This window comes from Elephantulus edwardii, unplaced genomic scaffold (genome assembly GCF_000299155.1).
Source record: "Elephantulus edwardii isolate Elephantulus edwardi_28Jun2011 unplaced genomic scaffold, EleEdw1.0 scaffold00068, whole genome shotgun sequence".
Taxonomy (NCBI): domain Eukaryota; kingdom Metazoa; phylum Chordata; class Mammalia; order Macroscelidea; family Macroscelididae; genus Elephantulus; species Elephantulus edwardii.
The window spans coordinates 11,451,829-11,465,303 of NW_006399818.1; the positions used below are offsets into that span (position 1 = coordinate 11,451,829).

At 40.4% G+C, this 13,475-nt stretch overlaps 1 protein-coding gene across 1 annotated transcript in view; it reads right to left on the minus strand.

Annotated features, from left to right (window-relative positions):
• Positions 1–10,597: 10,597 nt before the first annotated feature.
• CCDC53 (coiled-coil domain containing 53) overlaps positions 10,598–13,475 on the minus strand; it is a 72,344-nt gene continuing 69,466 nt past the window's right edge. The window contains exon 7 of the mRNA XM_006888540.1: positions 10,598–10,846. Coding sequence (XP_006888602.1) covers positions 10,762–10,846 — 85 coding nt within the window. The 3' untranslated portion in view covers positions 10,598–10,761. The remainder of the gene's footprint in view (positions 10,847–13,475) is intronic.

Here is a 13,475-nt window from a genome sequence, read left to right on the forward strand (position 1 = left end):
TAGGGTTCAGATCTTTTGTTCATAGAGACACTATAAGTTGTACTTGATGGCACTTAACAACAACATCATATCTAAATTTCATTGCTCTTTCTTCCTAAAATTATCTCACAAAGGAATGACTTGCACACAATTGTTTTCTCAGAATCGGCTTTAGGAAGAACATAAGACTTTGGTCTAGAGGGTGAACCCTGGAAAGCATATTCTTAGGATGAGATTCTGCATCTATATTACTTACATCTTTAGGGTAAGTGGGATGGTGGTAACCCCCTGTGTGAATCCAAGTTCTAAGAATCTCACCTGTGGTGGATTGGAATAAGGTATTGCTGGTAGGGAAAGCAGTTGTCCATTACCTCTGTCAATGCAATGACATGAAGGCAAAGGATTTGTTTTGTCTCTCTACAGGACTTAAAGGCCACCTTATTAAAGTCAATGGACACTACAGAAAGAAATGCTTTCAAAGGTGGTTGATACTGGATTGACTTAACTCTTCCTGTTATTAGACCCCATCAAGTCCAGTAATATTCATAACTGTTGTTGTTATGTGCTGTCAAGTCGCTTGCGACTCATAGCGACACTATGTACAACAGCCCTAAACCCTGCTCTATCCTGTGCCAATCTCACTGCCTCTGACACACCAATCCCTATTACCCCAGTCACTGAATCAATCCACCTCATAGAGGTCTTCCCTTCCTGCGCTGTCCCTCCACCCTCCCAAGCATGATGCCCCTCTCCAATAACCTCTCCCTTCTTAGAACATGTCTAAATAACTACACTATCAAAAAATGACCGATCTGGACCTTGCCCTATCCTGTATAATCCTCACAATTTCTGTCATGCTCAAGTCCACTGTGGTAGCCAGTGTGTGAATCTGCCTCAAGGGTCCTCTCTTTCACTGACCTTCTTTTTCCAGAATGATGTCTCTTTACGAGGATTGCTTCCTCTTAAAAAGATGCCAAAGTGAGATGAAGTTTCATCATTCTTCCCTCGGAGGAGCACTCTGTCTGCATATCCTTCAAGACAGATTGTTCTTTTGCCAGTCCACAGTATACTCAGTACTCTTCACCAACATCAGAATTCAAAGCCACAAGTTCTTCTGTCTTCCTAACCCACTGTCCAACTTTCAGATGCATTAAGAAGCAATTGGAAATACCATGGCTTGGATCAGGTGCACTTAAAAACATTCTTAAGAACTCTTTACAACTTTGGATAGGTCCTTGAAAACAGTTCTCCCCAGTGCAACATGTCTTTTGATTACTTGATTGCTGCCTGCCTCCTGATTGTGGATCTAAGTAAAATGAAATAGCTGACAACTGCAATCTTTTCTCTACCATGTTATCTATTGGTCCAGCAGTGAAAAAAAATTTTTAAAATCACTGTTTAGAGGTAACCCATGTCAAAGGCTGTTGACTTTGATCTTCTGCACTAAGTGCTTCAAGCCTTTTAAATTTTCTGCAAACAAGGTTGTGTTATCTGCAAAAAAAATGTGAGATGCTGTTAAATCTTCCTCCAATCCTAAGGCCACAGCTTCTTGACATTATTTGCTCAGCAAATACACTGAAGAGGTATGGAGAAAGGATTTAATCTTGACATACACCTTTCCTGATTTCAAACCATGCAGTTTTCCACAGGAATTTGGAAAAGTGCTTCCTAGTCTGTGTATGTGTTTCTCACAAAGCCAAGTGCTCTGGTATTCCCATTCTTCTCAGTGTTAGCCATACTTTTAAAAGATCATACCTTTTTTTAATGTCAAGTGCCTTTGCATAATCAATAAAACCCAAGAAACATCTTTCTGGTATTCTCTGCTTTCAGCCAATATCCCTCTGATTTCAGGAATGCTAGTGTTTGTTCAATAGCCTCTTCTGAATACAACTTGAATTTCTGGCAGTTCCCTGACAATATACTGTTCCAGTCGGTTTTGAATAATCTTCAACAAGATTTTACTTGCATGATCTTCTGCAGTAAGAGCTTCAAGTGTTAATTTTCTGCAAGTAAGGTTGTGTCATATGCTTAAAGCAAGCTGTTGATGAGTCTTCCTCCAATCCCAATGCCACATTCTTCTTCATATAGTTCAGCTTTTAAAATAATTTTAAAAAAGCATTTGCCATGAATAAATAAATCACTTGTGCAAAATGCTATCATTCCCTCTCCAGTTTCCTTTCTATCACCAATGCCTATTTTTCCAGCTACCAGTCCACATACAAGCATACTATTGCTGAAGACCATCCAAAATGGCTAGAACAGAGAACTGCCAGAAATTCAGTCTGGGTAGAGAAGAGGCCGTGGCACTAGGGATATCATTGCTGATGTCAGATGGATCCTGAATGAAAGCAGAGACCATCAGAGGAATGTCTATATGTTTTATTGACTATGTAAAGGCCTTTCACGATGCGCAGATCATAGTAAACTATGGCTCACATTGAGAAGAATGTGAATTCCAAATATTTCATTGTGCTCATGCTAAGACTTGATCTAGACCAAGAAGCTATTGTTTGAACTGAGCAAGGGAACACTGCATGGCTTAAAATCTGGAAAGGTGTACTTTAGGGTAGCATCCTTTCTCTAAATCTATTCAATCTGTATGCTGAGCAAATCACTCAAGAAATGGGACTTTACAAAGAAGAATATGGCATCAGGATTTGAGGAAGAATCATCAACAACCTGTGTTATGCAGATGACACAACCCTGTTCCAAAAAGTGAGGAGGACTTAAAATCTTGCTGCAGAAGATCAAAGACCATAGTCTTCAAATATGCATTGCATCTCACTATCAAGAAGACAAAAGTCCTCACCACTGATAGATGAAGAAAAGATTGAAATTGTAAACAATTTCATCTTACTTGGATCCACAATCAGGAGGCAGGAGATCTAGAGGCATATACCTCTCTCCAAAGTACTAGGAGCCATGTCAGTTTGAAGACTAAAGTTACTTGTGAAGGTCATGGTCTTTCCAATCACTTACTATGTCTCTGAGAGCTGGACTGAATAAGGATGACAGAGTAAACATTAATGCCTTTGAATTGCGGTGTTGAAGGAGAACGGACTGCCAAAAGAACAGACAGGTCTTGGAAAAAGTACAGCCAGAATGCTCCTTGGAAGCAAGGATGGCAAAGCTTTGTCTCACATACTCTGGACCTGTTGCTAGGAGAGGCTTTTCCTTGGAAAGGGACATCATGCTTGGAAAGGTGGAAGGTCAGTGAAAGAGGGGAAGACCCTCAGTGAGATGGACTGACAATGACCGCAGCAATGAGCTACAAGTTATTAATGCATTTTGATTGTTATGTTCAATTAATTTCAGACTGCAAATGCTTACAGAAATCCTCAATTTCTTCATGCTCAACTTTTAGGGTTGGTGTGTATATTTGAATTGTTGGGTGTGCTGTTGAGTTAGAACTGATTCATGGCCAGCCTCCCAGTAGGTTTTCAGAGGCACAGTATGCAACACTGTTCTGATATCCATAGTGTTTGTGAAGGCCTGTTATTTTAGAAGGGAATGGCCAGTTTGGCTTCTTAGTTTGTGTTAGTGTGGATGTTCCACTAAAATTTGTCCACCACAGGCAAACCTGGTGGTCTTTGAAATACTGGTGGCATAGCTTACAGGATCACAGCAGCATGCAAGCCGCCACCGTTAAGGTAAACTGACTGATGAATGGTGGGACTTGACACTATGTAATATAAAATGCCATCATTGTCTCTCAGGTAAATATTTATGAAGTAGTAATTGGAACAATGGTCCCAGTTCATCTTACAGTAGTTTCAATGGACTGAGATGAATTCCATGGTTATTTCCCTGGTCTATTAGTTTGCTGTATGCCATAGAGTTGGAACCAATACACAGCCGATCATCCAGTGGGTTTTCAGAAGCAGTAAATCACATGGGAGGAGACTGACCATACTTCTTCCACAGAGCAGCTAGGGGATTAGAAGCATGTGCCTTTGGGATTGCTGCACAGCTTTTAACCACTAGGTCACCAGAGCTTAGTTCATAGTGGGATAACTATTCACTATTAGTTCATAGTAGGATAAATATGTTCGATCAATCTCTGACTGCAAAAGTTGGTAGAAATCATCTATTTCCTCTTCTTTGGCTCTGGTTGTTGGTGCATATAATTTGAATGATAGTGGTATTCATTGGACTTCCTTGTATTCATATGGATATTATCCTGTCACTCACAATATTTTATTTCAAGACACATCTAGAAATGACTTAACTATGAAAGCAACCCCATTTTTTCTCACCTTTTCATCTCCAGCATAATAGACCATATGATGATCTGATTAAAAATGTCCCATGACAGTCCATCTCATCTTGCCAATACCTAGTATGTCGATATTTATGTGTTCCATTTCTTCCTTAACAATATCCAACTTTCCCTCATTCATAGTTCTCACATTCCATGTCCCAACCACTAGTGTCTGCTCATAACTGTTCCTCCTCCTTACTATTTCCATACTTGAAGTTCCACATCTATTGCCCTATCTGCTAGTCTAAGTGTGTTCTGTTGTACATAGGGTTTTCGAAGGCCTGCTATTTCAGAAGTGGATGGCCAATCGTTCTTCCTAGTCTGTCTTAATCTGAATGCTCAGATTTAGAAAAGCATCTGACAGATAAGTATTTTAGAGAACAATGCAGATGAACTCTCTTTCCCAATTGTAGAAATAGCCAGTAGTTTTAGATTTAGTTTAACAAACTGTGGCTAACTCTAAGAAGAATGGGAATACCAGAACACTTGATTGTGCTAATGTGAAACCTATACTTGGACCAGGAGGCAGTCATCAGAACAGAGCAAGGAGACACTATATGGTTCAAAATTGGAAATGGTGTATGCCAGGTCTGTATCCTGTCTCCATACCTTTTCAATCTTTATACAGAACAGATTATCCAGGAGGCTGGGCTCTATAAGGAGAAATGTGGCATCAGGATTGGAGGAAGAATCATCAACAATCTGCGTTATGCAGATGACACAACCTTGCTTGCTGAAACGGAAAAGGAATTGAAGCACTTGCTGTGGAAGGTCAGGGACTGCAGTCTTCAGTATGTATTGAGACTCAGTATCAAGAAAATGAAGAGTCTCACCACTGGGCCGATTGGCAGCATCATGATGGATGGTGAAGAGATTGTTCAGTTTGGGTTTGCTTGGATCCACAGTCAACACTCTTGGCACCAGCAGCCAGGAAATTAAAAGATGTATTGCGATGGGAAAGTCTGTGGTTAGAGATCTCTCTAAAGTGCTGAAGTGCAAGGATGTCAGTCTGGAGACTAAGGTGCGCCTGATACATGCCATGGTCTTTGCAATCACTTGCTATGCATCGGAGAGCTGGACGATGACTAGGGATGATAGGAGAATTGATGCCTTTGAGCTGTGGTGTTGGAGAACAGTATTGAACATACCATGGACTGCTAGGAAAACGAACAGATTTGTCATGGAGAGGGTGAAGCTGGGCTGCTCCTTGGAGGCAAGGATTCTGAAGCTTCGTCTGACATACTTTGGATATGTTGCAAGGAGGGACCAGTCCTTGAAGAGGGACATTATGATTGGGAGGGGGGAGGGACAGGGCAGGAGAGGAAGACCCTTGATGAAATGGATTGATTCAGTGACTGGGGTAAAAATGGGGGCAGGTGTGTCGGAGATGGTGAGATTGGCACAGGATAGGGCAGAGTTTAGGACTGTTGTATATGGGGTCGCTATGAGTCTCAGGCAACTTGGCGTCTCATAACAACAACAACAACAGGATAAATATATTCTTAACAAATTTACTCTGTTTCCCTCACCTGTAAAATAAAATCCCTTATGCTAGCACTTGTAAAAGAAAATCCCTTATGCTAGGGAGAATTAGGGGGAAAGCCTCAAAATTGGACTCCTTTTCTCAGTCAAGGGATATGGATATTCAGTTGAACAGTGCTCTGGTGGCCTAGTTCGTAAGGAATTATACTGCCAACCCAAAGACAGTTTCAATCCATCAGGCCCTCTTGGAAGAAAGATGGGTAATCTCACACCACCCAATGACAGTCTTTTAAATCCGCTGGAAGGTCAGTTAAGAGTTGGTTCCTATTCTACAGCGATGAATGAAATATCCCAGGCGAGAGAATAAAACAGACACAATGCTGTACTGTGAATGAAATCAGAGAGATAAGCACCAACTTTAAAGACTTACAGGATATGGCACTGAGAGCACTTCTGCTAGAACCAGATGGTCCATGGAGGATGACAAGGACTACTCTAAACTTAACAAAGTTGGGGCACTGGTCACAAATGCAAAGCTATGCCAGGTATAGTACCATTCTTGGAAATATCAACACAGACTCTAGTAATTAGTATAGAGACTTGGAACTAGCAAAAGACTCTGGAAGTTTGTATGAAATCTGCTTTTAAAATTTTTTTTTCTCCAATCATTTAGAAAATAAAAATAATTTCTATTTACAAGAGAAAGACAGTAATCTGAATTTACCTACTTTCTGCTTTCTCATGGCACTGTCTGTAGGGACCTTGTTTGCCCTGTGATCCCACAGAACTTACTATATGGATAAAATCAAGCTAATCAGTTCTGATGAAGAGCAGGTTCATGGGGCCCTGCAAGATATATACAAGCTAGAGGATGGAAGATTAAGGTCCTGCCACATCGGTGAAGATTCTTAAGAGTTCAATAGTTTGGAAGATGTTGGTATTCTCTTCAAGATAAAGGGCAAGTTTGAAACTTACACACTCTATCATTAAGAAAGAAGACATTGAGGGCGTCTTTGGCTTTTGAAAACATCATAAAATTAGAAATACTGCTCTTGGAAGCCTGCCAGTTTTAAGTGGAGTGCTGAGCAAGAGAGGATTCTGCTGTGGACTCTGCTGTGATGCAAAATGACCCATATGCACTACTTAGTCTATCCACTGATGCTGTGGGAGTCTACCACTTATCTGTGGTAAGCATGAACGTTGTGTAGCATCTTTGGAGATGTCCACATAGAAGACTCATGATCCCATGGTTCTGGACAAGGTCAAACTTTCCTACTGTTTGAAAAGCAACCTATTAAATGCCCCTGTGCCCTGTTGAAAATAAGAACCTGAATACATGATACCATGAGAGTAACATCCACCATGAGCTGGGCATTATTTCTCTCTCTCACACAAACCCACACACACCCCTTGGAGAGGATTCAGCTGGAGTGCCCTTTTGGAGGCAAGAATCATGAAGCTTCACCTCACATCCTTTGGGCAAGCTGCTAGGAGGGGCTATTCCTTGGAAAAGGACATGATGCTGGGAAGGCTGGAGGGTTGGTGAAGGAGAGGAAGATTCTCGACCCGGTGGATTGACACAGTGCCTGCTGCATTGGGCTCTTGTGTGTCAGAGTGAGGATGGTGCAGGATAGAACAGGCTTCAGATCTGTTGTTCATGGGATCGCTATGAGTTGTATTCGACTCGATGGCACCTCACAACACCACAGACCACTGTAAGAGCAGTCACAGTAGCAATCTTCACTGGGAACTGTATATTTGGGAGGAAGCCTCAGTAAATCCAAAAGGAGCCCGTAAGTCACATAAAAAAGCGGCCTACATTCCTTATCATTTACTCCTCTTGCACTCATATATCTCTCTCAATCTACTCCTATGATCTCATGGGGAGTTTCCTATAATGAGCTGTGATTAATTATTTACAACCACAAGAAACGACCAGAAAGATTTGAATGGCAATCAACAATAAGCATTTATTGCTCACACATCTAAGGCAAGCTGGAAATTGGCTACACAGATTTTTCTCATCTTGGCTGGGCTTGCTCACATGTTTTGGAATTGATTGGTGGTGACTGGGGCAACTTGGCTTTGCTCCACACGTCTCTCATCTTCCATCAGACCATCCCAGTTCTTATGTCTATGGCAGAGGCACAGGAGAAGACCAATCACCCAAGCAGTTTTTAAGCCTCTCTTGGATTATATTCGCTAGTAGTCCATTGGATTGGCCCAAAGCAAACCCTATGGCTGATCTAGAGGCAAGAGTGAGGCAAAATATCCCATGAGAACAGGCAGACAATGCAAAATTATAGAACCAAGGGCACAGATAAAGGGAAAAGTGAATAACTGAAGCTGGTTTTGCAATATTAACAAAACAACTGACAGATAAGGGCAAAGTAGACCCTTGCTCATAGGTGGTTTGCTGTGGTATGTAGTGTAAGCTAAATATGACTGGGTGCCACAGGGTAGTTTGTCAAAGGTGGCCCAAAAGGTTAGTGTTGAGAGGAAAAAAATATTCCTGATGGACAGAAGTAGTAGTAGGACATTTGGTCATCCATTTTGACAAAGAGATGTCTAAGAATAAGTACAGACTTTTGACCAGTGGCTTGGCTGGCTGGTTGGGGCATGGATGAAGCAAGACAGAAAACTAGAGAAAAATCTGGGTTACAAATAGTGGCTAGGACAGCCAAAGGGTAATGGCGTAGTCTGTAGGGAGTTGTGTTGCGAACACAAAGTCAGTTTTTTTAACTTCCTTCAAATGATTAGGTGGGTCCATGAAAATGAGATACCTTTGACCCACCAAGAGGATTGCAGTTTTCTAATACTGAAAATGGCCTTACTGTGGTGGAAGGCCATGCAAAAAAAGGTGCATGGCGCCCTAACAAGGGAATTGGTCGGTCTGGTTATCCTGCTATTTTATCCTAAAATAGTCACAGCAGAACAGAAAGGATGAATCTCATGACTATTAAGAAAAGCCAGAAATGGAAAATATCTTTTGGATTCAGGATTTCTGAACTGGGACCTCCTACACCTTTTAGACAGAAAGGACGGTGTAACATGGAAAACCACGAGAAACACTGGTGAGAAGAAGTAACTGCACAGAAATTAGAACAGAACTAGAAAGAAGACAAATATGATGAGGTTTAGGAACATGAAGCAAGAAAGTTGAATGTTTTATCGGCAGGAGGCTTGCTGACAATTCAGACACCTGCTCCTTGGTCTAAGCATAGGCTTTGTATGAACATAATTAATTGTTCTGGGATTTCCCTTCTTCTCAATGTTAGCCATAATTTGTTATAATCCACACAGTCAAATACCTTTGCATAGTCAACAAAACCAGCTAGAAGGTCAGCTGTGAGTCAGCTGCAACTCAAAAGCACAAAACAACAATAAACCATGTATCCTTTCTTCACACCTGTTTAATCTCTATGCTCAAAAAATTATTCAAGAAGTTGGACTTTATGAAGAAGACAGTGGCACCAGATTAGAAGTTTCATTAAACACTTGCATCATTAACCAACCCTGCTAGCTGAAAGTGAGAAGGGCCTGAAGCATTTGCTTCAAAAGATCAAGGACTACAATGTTCACTGTGGATTACATCTCAATACCAAGGAAACACAAATCTTAGTCCTGAGCTAAATGCCAACAAAATCATGATAGATGGAGAAAAAGACAGAAACTGCCAATGATTTCATCTCATTTGAATCCACAATCAACAACCTTGGTAACAGCAGTCGGGAAATCAAAAGACGTGTAGCACTATAAAGGTGTCTGCAATCTGGGACCTCTCCAAATTACTGAGGAGCAATGTCATCAGTTTGAAGTCAAAGGTGTGCCTAATCTAAGCCATGGTCTTTTCAATTATTTGCTACTCATCTGAGAGCTGGATAGTGAAGAAAAGTCAGAGAAGAATTAATGCCTTTGAGTTGTGGGCTGGAAAAGAGCATATCCCATAAAATGCCAAGAAAATGAACAATGTTCTCTTGGGGATTACAGCCAGGATGCTCCTTAGAAGGGAACAGAATAAAACGTCATCTCACTTCCTCGGGGAATGTTGTTAGGAGGGGCCAGTCCATGGAGAAAGACCTCATGCTCAGAGAAATGAAAGGTCAGCAGAGGAGGCGAAGACCCTCAATGAGGAGGACTCGGCCAGTGATTGTAACAATGCGCTCTAGTGTAGAAGAGATGATGACACAGCAGAGGGCAGGGTTCGGATCTAATGCTCATAGCATCTAATGCTCATAGCGTCACTATGTGTCACACTTAACTTGACAGCACCTAACAACAACAACAACAACATAACAAGGGAGCTCTGGTGGCATGGTGAGCTGTACTGCCAACCTAAAGGCACACTGTTTGAATCCACCAGCTGCTCTGTGGGAGAAAGCTGGGCAAGCTCCTCCCAATCTCCCACTTGATTTACTGTCTCTGAAAATTTGCTGGAGGGTCAGTTATGATTTGGTTCTGACTTAAGCAAATATATTAACAATAGGTGACTTTGAGAAGAGATCTATATAAATTAACAGCCAAGAGGAAAAAGCTCTATATGTTAATAAGTGCTATCAATAAGCTCCGTATCTACAATATACATTTTATGTTTTCATAGAAAATTTAAATCTAGTCTTACTGACCTTAAGAAATTTAACAAGTCTTATGATATGACTATAAATAATACTTTTCATGTTAACATGGTTACTAAAAACTTAAGATTTCCTTAGCCAATTTAATTTTAGACTGAATAATCAAATTTCTTTTTGATCACAGTCAACTTTTTAATGCTCACTGCATCCCCAAAATGTTCCACTTTTGTATTTATAGTATTAATTGTAGTTTACTTACTTTATTTTTCAGTTTGGGCCTTTTATTTTGGTAACAAGACACACTGCCAGGTCATAAATGTTTTCTTTTTCAACACTGAGGAAGCTTGGCAGTGGGTATGTGGTCATTTGATATTTTTATGACAAGGAATTTTAGTTTAGGTTCTTGATCTTACAGAATGTAAACATATACCTACACATGTCTAGAAATTCTTATCAAAATTCTACTTAGTCACTAAAAGAAGATTCACTATCTGAACTGTCTTCTGCATTTTTTGCACTTTCACCATCAGGCACTGGAGCATCTGGTCGCCTGAAAGAGAAGAAGGAATATGTTTTAAAGTTTTCCAGTTGCAAAAAGCACTTACTAACTGTAAATTAAGTTCATTTTAGAATATTGATGCTAATAAATCTGCCAGGTTTGCCATCCTTAACTGAGGCAGTCTCCCGCCCTACACCACAGCATCGTCCTCTCTGGCTTCTTCAGCTTCGTGGGGATTAAGTGCTATTCCTGTGGAGGCTATGGCACTGTTTTCTCCTGCCAGTCCTTGCATAGTGTGCTGCCTCAGCACTTTCTGCTTCTCATTACCATGGTGACCCAACTATAGACGGAGCTGAGATCTGTAGAGGCTGGCATGACAAGTGTGAAATCCCTGCAGCCTCCAAGCACAGATGCGGTACAGAGAATGGAAAGCTAGAAATGGAAAGAAAAGGCAAGCCTTGATATTAGGAAAGCCTGATATCAGGGAGAAGTTGAGAAAGGGCAGCGAGTTAAAATATGGCCATTAAGAGACGGAGGCAACACAGTAACATGGAGGGAGGGGTGTGCTAGTCAGAGCAAGGTCTTAATGCCTGTTGAATGTTTTCACTTCAGACAACAAATATGAAAAGTATTAAGACTACACAGTTGAACTGGGAAAACTACCACTTCGAAGATTCCAAGAAGTAGTGGGCATGAATACTGAGCACCAGAGAGGCTCTGGTGGTGCAGTCGTGGTTACAGGGAACGGCACTGCAAAGCCAAAGGCAGAGCCTCTCCGGAGGTGTGGACCCTCTAGCACCATCACAAACGAAAGACGTAAATTGGCTCCTATGCAATTTACAGCCTCTCGAAAATCCTCGAGAGCATCAGTCATGAGTTGTTCTCAACCTTATAGCAATGAGTTTGAATTGAGGATTATTTGAAGATTCCATAGGCACAACCAGCAGCTACAAGGACAGCTGAACTCCAACTTTACATGAATGTGCTTTAACAAATCAAAACAAACTTTTGCAGATGTTTTTAAAGCAGTCAGTTAGGTTAAAGAGTGTACATAGCAGTAAATTGTTTAATCAATAGTAGCCCATTCAACCTTTATTCACTCTTTTTTTTTAATTCACTCTTAAGATAAAAATAATTAAGAAAGAAAAATATGCCTTGAGGAAGCTAAAAGGAAAGGAAGAAATTATATAGTTGTTTTGTCTTAAGAATTAAAAGCTAGTAGGACTGACTTCTTCCCTAGCTTCTTGATCCTTATTGAAGATTTTAGGATACTCAAATAATAAAATTTCCCTTTGCCATAAACACAAATCATTGTTACTAAAAGTAAGAAACCACGTAGTCTAGCATTTACTTCTAGTTGTTAAAAATGATGGCTATTCTGGCTTATATATTTTTTACTGTGGTAAAAATCTATTTACCAAACATTTCCCACTTCAACATTTCTCACATGTACAAGTTGAGTTCATTTTGCTGTACAATCATCATTCCTATCCATTTACAAAGTTTTCTTTCACCTTTAACAGAACTTTGTGCTACTCAATGACTAGCTGGTAATTTTTTTTCTATCATATCTGGCATGTGTCAAAATAAAAAGAAACACTGGCATTGCCCTTTATGTTTCAAATATAAACTTATTTTTCTGCTGCACAATTCTGGATTATATCTATGAGGGAAAGCAATGCAGTAAAATTTTAAAACTTAATAGAGCATGAGTGGTTTCCCGGTTTTGACTGATGCTTCACTTGCCTAAAATACAACATGGGACGACAGTTTTCATGTCTTTGTCGAAGCCACAATCCTGAGAAGGAAAGGGCATGGATACTGAGCACACTTCTCAGTAAACTCTTTCCTATTCAGTTACTTTCTTATGGTTTCATTTTGAGAAAAAGGAAAAAATTACCAGAGAGGATAATTTGAAACACCACTACAAATATTACATTAGTATCTATGGCAACTCAAATGAAATGGTATATACAGCTCCTTAAAAGTCAACCTAAGGGCTCTCTGGTGGCTGAGTAGCAAGAAGCTACACTGCAATCTCAGAGGTGGGCAGTTCGAATCTACCAGATGCTCTGCTGGAGAAGGAGGGGCAATCTCCTCCTGTACCAGTCAGATCCGATTTGACGGCACGCACGCACACACACACACACACACACACACAAAATTAAAAAATAGTCAACCTAATTATACAACCCTATGATTAAGCCTCTGCCCATCCTCAGGCCTCTTTTCCCTTCTCTCCTCCTTGGATCCTCGTATTCGTTCTACAATACTGGTCTTATACAGTATTGGCCTTTATGAGACTGATGGGTTGAAGAAGAGGTGGGTAAAGGAGAGGGGAAAGATTTGGTGTGAAAAATAATGTATATGTTCATTGAAATGAAAAATAAACAACCTAAATTAAAAAAAAATAATGTATATGAACTTTTTAAGTAAACCAGTACAAAATTTAAAATAATTATGCAAAAAAAAGTTTAAGAAAAGAAGTCAACCTAACTATAATGGAAGTAGCAGCTTCGATCTATAAGAAATTAGTATTCTACCTCTGAGGTCCCAAATCTTCTCACTATCTCTTAGGTGTTGGAATGGACGGAAAACCTCATAAGCAGTTCCTTACTTCACCTCTACCTTGCATGTGAACTTCTGAGTTGTAAAACAGCCCAGTGGTAGTTGGAATTTG